General features: G+C 46.2%; 1 protein-coding gene across 3 annotated transcripts in view; it reads right to left on the bottom strand.

Moving 5' to 3' along the window:
* Positions 1 to 17696, bottom strand: part of myo18ab (myosin XVIIIA b) — a 216720-nt gene that overhangs the window by 16872 nt on the left and 182152 nt on the right. For all 3 annotated transcript variants that reach the window (XM_056283064.1, XM_056283065.1, XM_056283067.1), the window contains exons 34-37: positions 14858 to 14974; positions 14229 to 14312; positions 11622 to 11759; positions 297 to 482 (exon numbers count right to left, since the gene is read on the bottom strand). In XM_056283064.1, the coding sequence (XP_056139039.1) occupies positions 297 to 482; positions 11622 to 11759; positions 14229 to 14312; positions 14858 to 14974 (525 nt within the window). The remainder of the gene's footprint in view (positions 1 to 296; positions 483 to 11621; positions 11760 to 14228; positions 14313 to 14857; positions 14975 to 17696) is intronic.

Raw genomic sequence — 17696 nt, 5'->3', positions numbered from 1 at the left:
ATAGGCTACCTTTTATTCTAGCCTACAAAGCAGGCTAAATTTACGAGTTGCGGGGGATCAAAGCATTTTCAAAAAAGGATCTTTGAAATAATAAGTCGCAGATCAGCTGACATCTGTTTTCCAATCTTGGGTTCAGTTGCGGTTAGGTTCATTTAAGCTACAAGCAGGTTCGGATGGCTCCAGAATCGACACGCGCATCACTAGCGCAAACTGACCTGGCTGATAAAAATGACCGAAATTCCATAATGTCAAAATTGCAGTGATTGCTAATCAATAATTATTACACAGGTCCATACCAATTCATGTTTTTTGCGGCTGGCCTCTGCTTCCCTCTTGGCCAGTTCACCCATCTCCTCCTTATTGTCCCTGATCTGCCTCTGGAGACGTTTGTTATGTTCCTTCTCACGGTTCTCGCTGGTGCTGCGCTGGTCGCGTTCCTCTGTCAGCTTCTCCAGGTTTTCCTTGAGCCGGGCTACAAGGCCCTGGGGAGCCACAGAGAGGGGCGATTGAGGCTCCAAATCAAGAAGTGCAGATGGTGCACTGATAGATCATAAATAGCTTTGTAAATTCTATATTCATTAATGTTCTATTTCTGTATACATGAGGCGCTGCATAACACACACTACTTTAAAAACATACACTGAAGTATATAACTTTATTCAAAAGGGTAATCCTATTAGTATACAACCTATCCATCCTCAGCACTGATGAAAAACTGTCAGTAGCCTAGTTCCTCCATTAACCGATGACCTTCTCCATGTTTCAGAAGCTGAATGGGTATTGTAGGTTGCCTCCTCATATTAATGGAACTCTGCTATCTTCAGCTCTGATGATTTATACTTCTATGGCAACATGAAATGTTAAGATGTGTGTGTATGTGTGTGTGTGTGTGTGTGTGTGTGTGTGTGTGTGTGTGTGTAAGAAGTAAAGACAAAGCCTTTGAAAACCGTAATAGCAGATCTTTGTAAAGCAATGAACATTTCACATTAGAGAAGAGACACACTGTCGTTGTACTTGCAATAAATTTTATTAGCGATACCACAGAAAGTTGAATCAGTTTATCTGGACATGTTTACTGAAAGAAACATTTCATCACTCATCTAAGTGACTTCTTCAGTCTCGGATTTTTGGTTTCGACTGTATTGTTTATAAGGGTCGGGATACCTGCAGTCAGTTGAGACTGAAGAAGTCACTTAGATGAGTGATGAAATGTTTCTCTCAATAAACGTTGTGTCCAGATGAACTGATTCATCGTTCTGTGATTTTCTTACCTGGATTATTGCACATGCATCAATATACTTATTAGAGATACAACATTTCAGTTCTTAGACGTTCATCAGGCAAAGCAGAGGAACAAAGAACATACCAGACAGATATAGCCTTAATGATGTTCCAGATGATGCTATGCTATTAACCCTAGATGTGGCCAGCCTGCACATCAACATACCACATGAAGGTGGTCTTGAGGACCTTACCTTTTTTTTTACAGAATCGGGACAACACAACTAATCCCCCTAATGAGTTCATCCTTGAGTTGGCGGCTGTCGCTGTGAAAAATAATTACTCTTGTTTTGATCTCCCCATGCTGAGGCAAACAAAGACCTGGCTGACGACCTGTATGTCTTCTACTGCAGATTTGAGAGGGACGAATTCACACCCCTCATCTGCTCCAGCCCAACGACAACAGCCCCCATCACACCTCTGGCAACCTCCTACTCTCCCCCCCGGTACTCAGGCTGCACTCAAGACATGTGTAGAGGATGTGAGCCGGCTTTTCCAGAGACAGAAGACCAGGAAAGCACTGGGTTCAATCCGGTGCTTTCCTGATGTAGTGGTTGACGTAGTAGTTGATGTGTGAGTAGGGGGAGATGGTGTGTCTCCCTACTGTCTTAAAGCTTGTACTGACTAATTGGCTCAAATCTTTATGCAGATCTTCAACAGATCCCTGGACCTGTGTGAAGTCCCCTCCTGCTTCAATGCTCCACCATCATCCCGATCCCCAAGAAACCCTCCATCACAGGACTGAATGACCACAGGGCTGTCGTTCTGACATCTGTGGTCATGAAGTCCTTCGAACGACTGGTGTTCACCCACCTGAAGAACGTCACAGGACACCTGCTGGACTCCCTGCAGTTTGCCTAATGAGCAAACAGGTCAGTGGATGATGCAGTCAACATGGGACTGCACTACATCCTGGAAAATCTTGACTGCCCAGCGACATACTATGCAAGGAACCTGTTTGTGGACTTCAGCTCGGCATTCAACACCATCATTACAGAAATTCTCTCCTCCACACTCCCTCATCTCACTGTATCCTCTGCTATCTGTCAGTGGATGACCAGCTTCCTGACAGGCAGGAAACAGCAGTTGGGGCTGGGGGAAGTCACTTCTGGTATAAGAACAGTCAGCACTGGTGCTCCCAAGGGATGTGTCCTCTTCCCCACTGCTCTTTTCCCTCTACACCAATGGCTGCACCTCCAAGGACCCAGCTGTTTAACTCTTGCAGTTTGCAGATGACACTATGGTCATCGGACTCATCCAGGATGGCGATGGGTCAGCATATCGGTGGGAGGTTGAGCGGCTGGTGCTCTTTTGCAGTCAGAACAACTTGGAGTTGAACATGCTCAAGACCGTGGAGATGACGATGGACTTTAGGAAACACCGCTCAGCACTGCTCCCCCTCACAATATCCAACAGCCCTGTGTAAACTGTGGAGACCTTCAAGTTCCTGGGAACTACCATTTCCAAAGACTTGAAGTGGGAGACCAGCATCAACTCCATCTTCAAAAAGGCCCAGCAGAGGATGTTCTTTCTGCGGCAATTGAGGAAATTTGGTCTGCCACAGGAGCTGTTGAGCCAGTTCTACACCGCAGTCATTGAATCTCTCCTGTGCATATCCATCACGGTCTGGTTCGGAGCAGCAACAAAACAGGATAGGAACTGACGGCAGTGAAGAGTAAGGACAGCAGAAAAAAATCATTGGAGTGCTCCTGCCCACCCTGCAGGACTTGTACACCTCTAGAGCCCGGAAACAGGTGGGCAGAATCAGCATAGACTCCCAAAATCCAGGACACAGTCCGTTTGAACTCCTACCCTCTGGCAAGCGCTACAGAGCAGTGTGCACCAAAACCACCAGACACAGGAACAATTTTTTCCCCACAGGACATCTCTCTCATTAGCAATAATGGATGGATTAGTGCAATAATGGACACTTATTACGTAAATATGACACTTTGTAAATAGCCCCCTCTGGTCAAGATGTCTTACCTACACACCTACGATTTACACTACCTCTTTTTAAACCAGATGTGCAATACAAATGTACAACCGTAAATATACATACAACTGCTGTATACTGGTTACAAACTGTTATTGTTATAATTATAACGTAAGTATATAATATACTATATAATTATATAACATATAGATAAATATACATTACATATTTTAGTATATAATATACAAGTATCTAATATAAGCATACATTTTAAAGTTATATTAGTATATATAAGAAATATAATACATAAGCACAATAAGTTATTAATTATTCAGCCATAACAAAACTCTGATTGTGCATACACACTTAATATTCTATTTATTATTCCATTTATTTCTTTGTTTTTCTTTTTTGATTGTGAGTGATATATGCAAGGACAAGAAGCTGCTGTAAACCGGAGTCAAATTCCTCGTGTGCACAAGCACACTTGGCCAATAAAGTTGATTCTGATTTTAAATCTGATTCTGACGACTACACATTTTAGTCATCCACACACAGGCGAACGGTTCCGTATCAAAAGTGTGATCACCTGCTCTTCCACTCATGTGGTTTACATGTTGCGTTGTCCTTGTGATTTATCGTATGTAAGTAAAACCACTAGCCATTAAAGCAACGCATCAGTGAACACAAGTGCAATACGCAGAAATGACCATGATTATCCTGTTCCTGCGCACCTTAATGATATAAAGCATGCCATCTCTTCCTTACGATTTTATGTTATGTATAGAGAAGGTAAAGGTGCCACCTAGAGGTGATGACCACGACCTGTTACTGAAGAGACATGAAGCTTTGCGGATCTTCACTTTGCAGACATTGGGCTATATTTTAATGATCTAAGCACATGGTCTAAAGCGCATAGTGCAAGTGCATTTAGGGCATGTCCAAATCCACTTTTGTTAGTTTAACGGCAGATAATCTGAGTGCAAAGTAAGGTGCATGGGTTCAATGGGGTTGTACTTAGTCTCTCAATTAATCATAGGTGTGTTTTGGGCTTAACATGAAATAAACCAATTAGTGGTATCTCTCATTCCCTTTAAAAGCCAGGTACACTTGCACCTTGGTGGACTGCTATTATAACAGTGGATTTGCCAATTAGTAGAAAAGAACACTTCTCTCCAAAGGAAAGTGAAAGCATGAAAGTAAAAGCATGAGCAGAACGGTTAGTCTGACTAACCATTATGACATGTTTTTGTTAAATGTAACACGTCGTGCACCTGCCTATGTAGGCACATGTTACTATCTGAATAATTCACCCTTAAAATAACAGTAAAATACTGCACCATTGACTTAAGACCAGGTTTTTGTTGGTCAAGCCCGCAATTGCTTTCCGTTGCCTAAAGATAGCAATGCGCCTGACCACACCTCATTTTAAGACAGCACAAACAGGCTCTAACCAGAGTAGAAAAAGAAGTGGGAGGCCGCGTTGCACAACTGAGCAAGAAGATAAGTACATTAGAGTCTCTAGTTTGAGAAACAGACGCCTCACAGGTCCCCAACTGGCATCTTCATTAAATAGTACCTGTTAGAGCCTGTTTGTGCTGTCCTCTGAAGGGAGTAGTACACACCGGTGTAGGAAATCTTCAATTTCTTAGCAATTTCTCGCATGGAATAGCCTTCATTTCTAAGAACAAGAATAGACTGTCGAGTTTCAGATGAAAGTTCTCTTTTTCTGGCCATTTTGAGCGTTTAATTGACCCCACAAATGTGATGCTCCAGAAACTCAATCTGCTCAAAGAAGTGCCCATCCAACCAATCCAACTTGTGGGAGCTGCTTCTGGAAGCGTGGGGTGCAATTTCTCCAGATTACCTCAACAAATTAACAGCTAGAATGCCAAAGGTCTGCAATGCTGTAATTGCTGCAAATGGAGGATTCTTTGACGAAAGCAAAGTTTGATGTAAAAAAAATCTTATTTCAAATACAAATCATTATTTCTAACCTTGTCAATGTCTTGACTCTATTTTCTATTCATTTCACAACATATGGTGGTGAATAAGTGTGACTTTTCATGGAAAACACGAAATTGTTTGGGTGATCCCAAACTTTTGAACGGTAGTGTACATATACACATAGGCTATAGCCTATATATAATATTCTTTTTTTTAAATTTTATTTTAAATGAACTATGTACAAACGTCCGCGCTCCCGACGGGAGACACTTGAGTATGGCCAGAGCGCATTACGCATCAGTGCGCCTCGCTGTGCCAAGCACAGCACCGGTCACTGTCATAGCAGACTGGTCAGTTAAGTAATGATTAATGAACGAATGTGGCGAAGACCACATCGCCGTTGACATAATAGACTTCATCGCCACACCAGCATAGAGAGCCACCGAAGCAGCTGTGCCCCTCGTGGAGTGCGCTTTAAACCTGGGTACTTCTCTACCAGCCCCCACATAGGCTTGGGAGATCCCGGAGCAAATCCAATGAGAAAGCCTCTGGCTAGACAGCGCCTCTCCTTTCCTGCCTGTCGCCCCGTAGCAGACAAGGACCTGTTTAGTCTTTCTGAAAGGACCACTGCGCTCCAGGTAAACCCGTAGCGCACGAACTGGGCAGAGGAGATGGAGCCTACTCTCCTCCTCCGAAGAGGGAGAGGGATAAAAGGCCGACAACACCAATGGCACCCGCTGGTAACGCGCGGTGACATGTTTCGGACGAAATGACGGATTCGGGTAGACTATCACCTTTGAACTGTCCGTGGCAAATTCGATGCCCTCCGTGGAGAGCGCGCACAGTTCGCTGACCATACCCAAAGACACCAGGGCCAGCAGGAGCGCCACCTTGGCCGACAGCCACTTAACGTCAGCCGATTCCAAAGGCTCGAATGGCGCAGAACACATGGCGTAGAACACAACGCCGACAGAACCAGGGATAAATCCCAAGTGGCCGTGCGGTCGTTCCGAACACCCTGCCTGTTCCTCACCCCCTTGAGGAACGCCACCATACGGGGTGAGAGAAGACAGTGTCGCCACCCAGCCTAGGCATAAAGGCTGAGATCGCTGCCAAGTACCCCTTGATCGTTTCGTAGGCTAAATTGTCAGTCGATCTCTTGTATTCCAAGAACCCCGCAACGTGGGCCAAGGATGCAGACAGAGGTTCCACGCCCTCTCCCACGCACCACCTAGCAAAAACTCTCCACTTGGAGTCGTAATGCGCCGATGTGCTCGGAGCGTGCGCGGCTTGTATAGTGGCCACCGTGGTCTCATCAAAGCCCTCCTCTCTCAGCCTGGCCCTCTCAGAAGCCAGGTCGCCAGTTGGAACCCCGCTAGAAGGGGCTCCTGTTGGATAATCCCGTCTGCCTGCGTCAGAGCGTCCAGCCACATCGGGGGGAGGAACTGTGGCGCGCGCACCATGGAAACCATGTTCGGAAACCACGGCGCGCCTGGGTTGTTGGGAGCCACCAGGATCACCAACGCGCCCGTGCATCTGATCCGTTCCACCACCGCCGGTATCAGACCCAGAGGGGGAAAAGCATAGAGCAGCTCGCGTGGCCACGGCTCGATGCCCAGCGCATTCACTCCAGAGCGAATACCATCGTGCGCATTTGGCATTCCTCTTGGATGCAAACAAGTCAACCTGCGCCACTCCGAACCTCGCCCAGATCATCTCCACGATAAGAGGATTGAGGGACCAGTTGTCCCAGCTGGGACCGCCGCGCGACATGACGTCCGCTGCCTCGTTCTGGCTGCCAGGCACATGAACTGCCCGAATGGACTGCGCATTCTGATGCACCCAACTCCACAGGTCGTAGGCTAACGCACGGCACGCAGCCGTCCGCGTCCCGCCCTGCCTGTTGAAATACGCCACCGTAGTGGTACTGTCCGACCTGACCAGAATGTGTCGATGTCGTAGGAGAGGAGCGAAATGACGCACCGCCAACAGCACTGCCTCCAGCTCCAGCGCGTTGATGTGCGCATTGTGACTCACGGGCCATACTCCTCTGATTGTGCCGTGGCCACAGATCACACTCCAACCTCCCAGGGATGCGTCCGTGAATAGAATCACCTCCTCCGATCTGGGTCCGAGGGGAACCCCAACCCTGGATCTGCAGGCCTCTGCCCAGTGATCCAGGTCCAAGCTCACCCCCTCTGGGACCACTAACCTGTGCCGTTGGCGCAGCCGGCGGAACCGGCCCTCTCGAATAAGCCAACACTGGAGTCTCCTCATAAAAAGCAGACCCAGAGGCACCACCTGGTGAGCAGAGGACATGATGCCCAGGAGCCGACGCAGTTGACCTACTGTCACCGACCGGCCCGGGGCAAAACTGGCAAGAAGGTCCTCTAACCCCTGCCACCGCTCCTCCGAGACGGAAGCCAGAATCCTCCCTGAGTCCAACGCTAATCCCAGATAGGTGGTTTCGCGTGACGGCCAGGGAGCGCTCTTCTTCCAGTTTACCGTGAGACCCAGGTCTGACAGGTGCGAGACCAGGCGACTCGTGCGTTCCATAGCCAGCCGGTGATCTGGGGTTATCAGAAGCAGATCGTCCAAGTAGTAGGCTATAACGTAACCCTGGGAGAATAGCGGAGTGAGAGCCGCCTTGACGCACATCGAAAAGACCCGTGGGGCCAAACTGTAGCCGAACGGGAGGACTTTGTACTCGTAACAGGTTCCCTGAAACGCGAACCTGAGATATTTCCAGTGGTGACCCACTATCGGGACATGGAAATATGCGTCCTTGAGGTCCACAGATGTGAACCAGGCTCCGCTCGATATCATGGCTAGGAGCTGGGGGACCGTCAGCATGTGGAATGATTCTTTGCGCACCCAAGTATTGAACCACTTCAGATCTAGAATCGGCCGCATGCCCCCCGATTTCTTGGGCACGAGGAAATATCTCGAATAAACCCCTATTTCCTCTGTGCCTCTCTCCACCACCTGTATCGCGTCTTTGGACAGCATCTCCAATATTTCCTGCCGCAACACCTCTGCTTCGGCAGGTGAATGGATCAGCATCTGACATATGCCCGTGTAAGGGGGAGGACCCTGCTCGAACCGAATCTCGTGCCCATGCCTGACCGTCCGGAGGATCCACTCTGGTACACCCGGCAGCGCCTGCCAGCGTGCGTAATGGGGAGACAGAGGGCGCGTGACGCGTTGTGTCTGGCTGTCGAGAAATAGGCTGTATCGCTGCCATTCCAGTCCAACCTCCGAGCTCTCCACGGAAGTGTTTAGAGGCTCCCACGGCGGACCGCGTCCCATATGGGGAGCGAGTATGTGCAGGATTTTGCCCAACAGAAGGTGGGAGCGCGGAAAAATCAGCATCAGCATGTGCGCACCCAGCACCCTCTCCGACTGGCCACAGACAGCGAGTCATGCGCTCCGGTAACCCTGCTTTACGCACGGGAAAACCCAGTGCGTAACTCTGGATGCCTGTCTGATGGGATAAACTAATTTCATTCCCATCTGACAGCTCATGATTATCCGAGACAGGCATAGATACAGAGTTCAACAACCCATAACCTTGTGTACGGTTTGAAACAGAACTGATCTCAGCGGTATAATTCACATAGCCTACACCCTGTGAAGCTAGTGAACCCGTTGCCATATCTGGAACATCTTCGTTTCTTCTGACTTGCTTGCAGAGTCCGGTGGCATGGGACACAACATTACTCACTACACCATGTGCGTGTGGAATAAAAGTAGCATCGACATCACCAACATTATATGACAGACCATCCACCGTAGAATAATCTACAGACGAGGAACACGAAGGATAAAATGCAGAACTGAAATCTTTATTCATCAACATGTTCCCCTCATTGCATGGTAAAACCTTGCCACCAGTGGCCATAACATCAATACCTGCCATGTTCGAACAGGGGATGTGGGGGTCTGTCGCGCACCGTCAGCGGCAGCGCGGATCTCCCGAGCTGGCACCCCTGGTCCGGTGCTCGTACTTCCGCTTCACGTCGGGCTGAGGACCACCCGCGCCGCCTCCACCAGCGTGGTGGGACTGACTGTGAGCCCCAGGGGCTGGCGCGGGGCCAGCCGACTGTCTCTTGTCGGCGTTCTTGCGGTGCTTTGAGGCTCGACCTCGCCCCCCCTGCGGCTGGGGCTTCGGAGAGCCTTGAGCGCGTGCCGGAGGCTGCGCGGGATCCTTCTCTTTGAAGGTCTTAGCCAGCAGCTCCGCGTTGGCCAGGTCGTGACGGATCTTTTCCAGTGCTGGCTCATCCACACCGAAAAGGACGTCCGTGTTGATGGGGAGCTTGCGGATCATCTTAACAACCCCGTCCTCCAAGCGACAGTCCTTTGTCCAGAACTCGCGCCTCAGCAGGACTGAGGAGGACAGAGCCGCACCCAGGTTCACCGCGGCATCACGGAGGAACGTGCCGATGATCTGAGAAGCCCTCCAAGCCTCGTCCAGGCGTGAGGCATCGGTGTCATCATCCCCCTGGCTCTCACTGTCCACCGCCTGCGCCAGATGACCAGCTGCCAGACCAGCTGTGGAGATGGCCGCTGCGGAGCGGAGAACACTGAACCAGATTTGGCGCGCGTGGTCATCCATGGACACTATGTCTGGCGAGGGATGTTTGATCTTCATCGCCACCTCCTTGCTCTCCGGTTCGCGTAGCTTACCAGGGTAAAGCCGGGGAAAAAGAAATTTCTCCACAGTGGGGGGCGACATAGAAGCAGGAGACCAGCCGGCAACCGTCAGGTAGCTCTTGGTGTTCACTTTAACAGTTGAGCGCACCTTCTCTGGTTCCGGCTATGTGGCTTTGATGGACTCCGTGATGGGGGGGAAGGGCGGAATGTGCTTCGGGTCTTTGCGCACCTCCACCGAGGCAGAGAACGCCTGATCCATTCCAGGCGTCACCGAGGCATGGACTGGGGCAACCCTTGTGGTCCCCGTCGAAGCCAAGGCCCTCTCGAGGAAAAAAGGGAAAAAGTCATCGAACTTTGCCTCCTCCTCGGACCCTTCCTCAGGGACTTGGTAGGAGCAAGATCCGCCATCTTGAGTAGCAGCCTGCGGAACTGCCGGTGGGCACATGTGGTCCTGGCTCCCAGGTAGCACAGCAGAAACCAACGAGCCCGGCCAGGGAGGGATCTCGATCCCACCGGCACCAACCTGAGTGGAAAAGGCATGTGAAACCCAGCTCGTCCGTCGACTGAGCGGCCATGAAGCGCACACCATGCATGGTGGCGCCTCTAGGCTAGCTGCAGTCTCCCGAACATGAGCCATGCTAGGATGGTCGCTGCAAAAAGGATGGAAATCGCCAGCGTCCTTCTTCCTGTGGCAACAACTATAAAACTCGGCGAAAAGAACATCGACGTCGACGTTAACACCAGCCATAGTGACGGAGAAAACCGCACTATTGTCCAAATGGAGAAAATAGCTAAGCTAGCTAGCAATGAAGAAAAACCCCGCAACAGAGCTCAGCGCGACACGTCTTCCCTTGAAGGAGGCTCTAGTCGAACTGACGAGTGATGTGGTGACGCATGTCAAGCGCAGTTGTGGGCGGGGCTTAGGGGATGCTGTCGCATGAGCGGTGAATTTCAGAGCCTAGCGTCGCCAGAGGCGAGGTCAGAGGGCAATATGTAAATATAGCACTACGGAGTAGCGATAATAGAACAGTGAAATTATGATAGTGTTACCCTAAGATCTACCATTAGCCCAATATTATTACTGTCATTATGAGACGATGATTGGCCTCACCTGAGGAGGTGTTGGCTATATCTGCCTGGAATGTTCTTTGTTCCTCTGCTTTACCTGATGAAGGTCTAAGGACCGAAACATTGGTATCTCTATTAAAGTTTATTGCAAGTATAAGGACAGTGTGCAGGAGTACTCTCTTCTCTTGCCTGTGGATATTTCTACCTGTCTATAAGAAACTGAAGGTGTCCATGAGCCTTTACAGTCAAGACTTCAGGGTATTAAAAATAGAGCAAAATATCAAAAAACTGTATATTTATTATGTTTATCAATGAGGGTTGAGGGGATGAGAAAAAAAACACCTGCTTGGAAAAAAAATGCACATCTAATGATGAAAATGAACCCTGCCAGACTGAGCAGTCACTATCAGTAGGCAAGCTGTGCATTTCCTGGGAATGTGCAGATGGAATGTGCAGATGTGCAGAAGTCGAATGATGCAAAATTACAGGATAAAGCAAAGCAGAGATTTTAGAAGATAGAACATTTTCATACTGCAGAAACTAGAACAATATCCAAAAGATAATAATACTTAAGACCCTCTAAGATATGAAAGTCTGACCTTAGGCTGTGCAGTTCCCCCACCCAGAAACCCACTCAAACAACACCGATTTCCACAACTGTATATACACATTAAAGGCGGCAAGAACATCCATTCTTCAACATCTACTTCTAACACTACCTGCTGCTTGCTCTCACCTCCAGGCGTTTGACCTGAGTCTTTTCAAACTCCAGCTTAGTCTCCAGCTCTCGAATTTTTGCCTCCTGCCGACTTACAAGGGACTTCTCCACCATTGACTGCTCCTGGAAATCCAGCTGGCTCTGCAGGGCCTGCATCTAAAGAACGCACGTGCACAGGTATACATGCACACACACAGTAACAATCATGCACACAAACACACACACGTGTTAGCATGTGCTACTGAGGCATAGTGTCAAGCAGTAGCAACTTGAAATCTCAACGAGACACAGTGTCATAGACCTGAAACACTACTGTTTCTGGGTCCAAGCAAGTAAGTTCTTGGCGAATTTGTGTTTGGTAGACTTAGACCATGTCCCCACTGGAGTCCTGTAAAAAAGAGATTCCTGTATTTTTTTTTTTTTTTACCCAAAATGAAAAGGACATGCTTTGAATGCTCTGACCTCTTTTCAGAACCTAGAACTGAGTGCTCCATCTGGTTTTGATGCTGTGGAAACCAGTTATAGTGATCGTATCCGTCTAGGCCAATGAGATCACTATAACTGGCAATTACGCAGTTGTTGTTGTTTTTCGGGTTTTTCCCCATTTCTGTCCCCAACTGTACTTGGCCAACGAACCCACTCTTCCGAGCTGTCTCAGTTGCTGCTCCACCCCTTCTGCCGATCCGGGGAGGGCTTCAGACTATCACTTGCCTCTTCCGATATATATGTGGCGTCGCAAGCCACTTCTTTTCACCTGACAGTGAGGAGTTTCACCAGGGGGACGTAGCGCATGGGAGGATCACGCTATTCCCCCCAGTTCCCCCTCCCCCCCGAACAGGCGCCTCGACCGACCAGAGGACGTGCTAGTGCAGCGACCAGGACACATACCCACATCCAGCTTCCCACCCACAGACATGGCCAACTGTGTCTGTACGGACGCCTGACCAACCCTGAGGTAAGTAACATGGGGATCCCCATGTTGGTAGGCAACGGAATAGACTGCTCCACTACCCGGACGCCCTAAGCTGTTTCTTCCCCACCCCTGGATGACCATCAAGTTGACGTGTGTACACTTATTAAATGAAATTAATTTAGTTTAATGAACCAGTCAGCTTCTATATTTTAATGAATGTAACTGAGTGAAAGACAGTAGCCTACTGTCTAACTGTACTGTAACAAAGTATCAGCTGCTTCAAAAAGGAATTTAAAATTGACTATAGGTTACAGCAACACTGCTTAGCATTGCTTCAAGGCTTTTTTTCACCTAAAATAAAAAAAAAAAAACAGTTTTACTACTTACCGCAAGTACAAACGACCCATCCAGATAGTTTCTCTGTGATTGCTGGGATTTGGAGTTGTCCACGGCAGAGCCGTCTCCCTTTACCCCAATACAGGGAATTGAATTGTTGAAGTGATTGGTTTGTGGAGCTCAGAGCACCAAAGAAAAAACATTTAGAAAAATAAACAGCAATGTCTCCTTCCAGAAACAATGACATAGCTACTACTGAAAACCCACAGTTTTGTTGAGAACTATTTTCCGCTGAAGAAGACCTGCCAATTGTCTATCTGCCCAGCTTCTGATGGCATTTATCTGCATTTCTTACATGAATACCACCAATTTCCCAAGGTCATGGTATGGGTACAGGTTCAGCAGTTATCGGCAGCCGTAGGTTAGCTGCAGCAGTACCTACCACTTCTGCCTGAGCTCTCGCTGTCTCTGTGTCCATTTGCTGTAATTCTTTGTCTTTGTACTCTGGTTCAAATAAGTAAACTTTTGCAAAATAAGCTTCAGTTTATTCCTCAAAGTCTGCCAGTACTTTTTTGCAGAAATTTGTAGCATCCCAAGGTCATCAAGCCACACTAGCTCAGCCCAACACAATACCGTTTGTTTACATCCAGGTCCTCTTTGGGGGCACACGTCTTGGTACAGCAAGAACTAGCATGATTGCTTCTAGGCATATAGACAAAGTTTGCAGATGTTCTTCTGCAGAAAATAGTTCTCATAATTTTCACGAGGTCTGTGGATTATTGTGGATAACCATGTCATTTGTTTCTAGAAAGAGAAGTGGCTGTTTGATTTTTTCAAATGCAATTTTTTGCTGATTTGAGTGCCAGAAACTTATTTCTATTTTATCTTTATGTTTTCGGATGAAGAGGGACAGCTCTACCTCAGACAACTCCAAACCTTGCCAAATCACACCGAAAACTCTGGTTGGACAGGTTGCACTCGGGGTAGATGGGAAAGAGCTATTTTACATTTTGGGTTAAGTGACCCTTTAAAGCTAAGGTAGGCAAATGATTCTGAGAATTTTTTGTATTTCACATTTAGGTTGTATTTGCTGAAAATTTATTTTACCTCTTGACAGATATTAATCAATGAAATGCTCTTCGAAAAATAGTCCAACCTCTGTGATGACCCTAGGCCATGTAGCCTGAATCTTAAAGGCCCAATCTGTGCTTTATTTGACCATTAACAATTGAATTTACAAATCAATAATTTTCCATCAACAACTGAAGAGTTTGTGAGCAGACTGAAAATAAGCACGTCACATCTTTCTCAGTGGATTGTTATTGAATACATCCATGTCACTCGCAGCATCACACAGGCAGAAGTTCTTTGCCTACCTTCTCCTGGATCTCCTGCTTCTCCTTTAGGCCCTCCTCCAGCTGGCCTTGAAGATCACTAATCTGGGCCAGGTGCTGTGCAGACTACACCACACATAAACACAACGGGGAAGAACTCAGGTAAAAAGTTTAACTGCATTGTCTTAAGCAGCAAGACAGGTGGATGTTGAAAACTGTCTTTTTTACCATCTTGAGAAAAATTATTTGACAAGGAATTGACAGAGAACTTGTTTAATCTTGTTTTCAAGTATGACTTTGGACTCTACGTAAGGTCAGACACCAGACCCTCACCAAAAGGCACATCTATAATCTCATTTCATTGTCAATGTTGGTAATTTTTCTTCAACTGATGAAGCACAAGAAACTGTGGAGGCCAAAATGTCAACATTCTATTCGTGGTGGAGAAAAAACTTTCCAGCACTTTAAGTTGCACTTAGCGATCATCTGCACATATTGCCATATCAATACTAATGTGGGGTTTCAAAAGATGCAAAATACTCTGACCCTTTATCCTCTGACCTAAGGCTGTATATGGACATTTCTACAAACCAACATATGTTGTTTAATGATGGCATTTGCATGTGTTTTACTGTAGGAGTTTTCAGCATGAGACAGAAAGATTGAGAGACCTGGGCCACAGCAGATTTGTGTTTCTTCATCAGTTCATTGAGGTCCTCCTGATCTTCCTCCATCCGAGACTGTAAGTCATTTTTCTCCCTCTGCAGGCGGCTGACTTGCTCCTCCAGCTACGCGAAACAAGACAAAGGGAAAGAGAAGTGCATATGATTACCAAATAAGAATGTGAATACAGCAGTTTAAGTTGCATTTAAAAATATCTAAAACATTATAATAGTAATAATGTTTTAGATATTTTTAACTAAAACATTATTATTTATATTTTATTATATATTATGTATTTATTATTTTACTATATTATATTTTGTATATTTATTACATAATTATTACATAATTATGCAAATGATGATCGCGGTCAGGTCAAATAATCGCGATTAGGCGATTATGTAATAATTGCGACAGCCCTACGTAACAGCTCTTCTTAGTGGTTTCTGCCAGCCATAGTATCTATTGATCAAAAGGTCCCAGCCATTACCTTCTCTCCAGTTGAAAGTGTGAATGTGTCATAGCGGATGAGGGGTGAGAATGAGGTTGTAGTGAATGGAGAGATAATCCTATTTTGGTAATAAGTGGTACAACACAAGAGGGAGAGAGAGGAAGGGCGGGAGAGATCATTAATGCAGTACTATGGATTAAGAAAATTATGAATAATGTGGCTATGCAAAAACCAACCCATTAGCAAATAGCAAGTACGTAAAGAGATGGGAAAGCAGCAATGACACCAAGAATCCATCTTATTAGGATTGTCAAAGCAGATAGTGAATGCATAATGGAGCATGTCTAATGAGTAAAACTCACTGAAAGAAAATACTTGTTTTACCAGCAAAGAAAGGGATTAGCAGACAAGTGACTTTTTTTTTCTTCATTATTGACAATATCAGTGCTAAAGAGATTGCAGTATGCTGCGGAAGCTTAACATATCCATATCCATCCATTATCCAAAGCACTTATCCTGCCCTCAGGTTCGCGGGGATATCCATATGCCAAATTTCCATGAGAGGAGAGCCACTGAAATCTTGTTAATCTGGTTCAAATTGCAGCTTTAGATGTCACCTCGTCTCCTTTATATTAGACCATTTAGCCATTGAACTGTTTCCTAATGTTAACAGACACAATGAAGTTCCACACAATTTTACCCTCGAAAGTCACAATACGGCCAATCCAATTTCTTTAATTTTCAGAAATAGTCTAAACGGCTCTAGGCTGAGTAACTATCCACAGAAAGTAAACATACAGAAAAAGCATGAGACACATTGACAAACAAACAAACACACAAACAAACAAGTGTGGCGCCACCCTTGGGTCAATCTGTATGATTGTGAAAATGCCATAACCCAGTGGACTGATGCATTTTTCACCCAATTTTTCCATAATCCATTTGATCGTTTGAAAGTTACTGAATGCTACACATTGACAGTTAATACAATTAACCATGTGGCAAATGTTTATTCAGACAGGTAATAGTGATCAAGTTTGAGAGGAAATAGTGTTGAATTTATCTGGCAAAAAAAAGAAAAAATAATTAAGATCTTTTCACACGATCATGTTCTTATACACCAAATGAGAATATCTGAGCAAATCTCTGCATGTCCTGTAAGAGATTATACAAGCAAAAATTAATGACTTCCCAGATATATTATGACACTACAAATGCCATTCTTGTTGGTGTAAGTGATATTTTCTCTATGATACCCAGTGGGTCATTGATTCTGCCCCGTCAATTTTCAAAATTACATGTCTAGCCCCTTGGAGCACTTAACTCTTTTTTTTATTGAGATTTTCCTTTTTTTCTCCCACAAAAAATATACAATAAAAAAAAGATGCAATACAATCAATACGATATGATGCCATGAGAATACTGCTAAAAAGACCTAGATGGTGTAGTGCAAGTGAAATGTTTGTGGCTGCAGGAGTCAGTATCTTTCAGGCTCTTCTAAGAAATCTTATGTATAGATTTATTTGCCAGCTCAATGACTCTGATAATGTAATCATCAAGAGTTTGACTAATATAAGATTCAGTGCCACACGCTACCAATCCCGGCTGTGGGACCACTGGTATAGCTGCCTTCTTTTAACACACTGACTTGTTCCATTTATGTAATTTTATTGTGTTTACTCTGTGTATTGTCTAGGGTTTGTCTTTTACCTATTTGTCTTCGTCTACTATGGACCCTGAGTCTGCAATTAAGTTTGAATTTAATTGAATTGAATACAAACAACATCAGACCTCAATTCCTCCCTCCCCCCTCCAAAATGTCCACAATGAAAAAAAAAAAGAAGAAAAAAAACCCTGAAAATTTGTAAGTACAAGAGGTAGACATACTAGCAGGGCCAGCAAACGCCTAGAACCATCTGGACCAAAAGAGGCAGACAGCACGACCACCCCCAAAGCCCAACCCCATAGGCACCCACAGAGACGAACCCAGCCCATCCCCATGGATGCCCCCAAAACCTGGCCGCAGAGAACAGCTGCACCCCCCATCCCCAACAACCCGAGCCATCTCAAGCACAGCCAGCAGCCCCAGGGAGCACCCCAGACCCCCGCACACCCCTGCAGTGGAGCGTCAAGTCTGATCATGGACATCATAACGAAGAGAAGTTCTATTCTGTAAAAAGGTTACAAAGCCTCCCCAGCAAAGGAGCATTTAACTCTTAACAACTGAACACTTAACTGGAGACTAGTTTTTATCAAAACCACTTGAGAAAGGTGTGTGTCATCAATGAATGATTACCTGTCCAGCATGATGCTGGTGAATGCTGCATCCGTGTTTTAGTTCATCTTAATGCAGCCTAGCTCTGTGCGGACTTCGGAAGTATCATGAGCACTAGTGC

Source organism: Lampris incognitus, chromosome 7 (assembly GCF_029633865.1).
Source record: "Lampris incognitus isolate fLamInc1 chromosome 7, fLamInc1.hap2, whole genome shotgun sequence".
Taxonomy (NCBI): domain Eukaryota; kingdom Metazoa; phylum Chordata; class Actinopteri; order Lampriformes; family Lampridae; genus Lampris; species Lampris incognitus.
The sequence above is the reverse complement of the archived record's forward strand: the minus strand, read 5'-3'. Positions and strand labels throughout refer to the sequence as shown.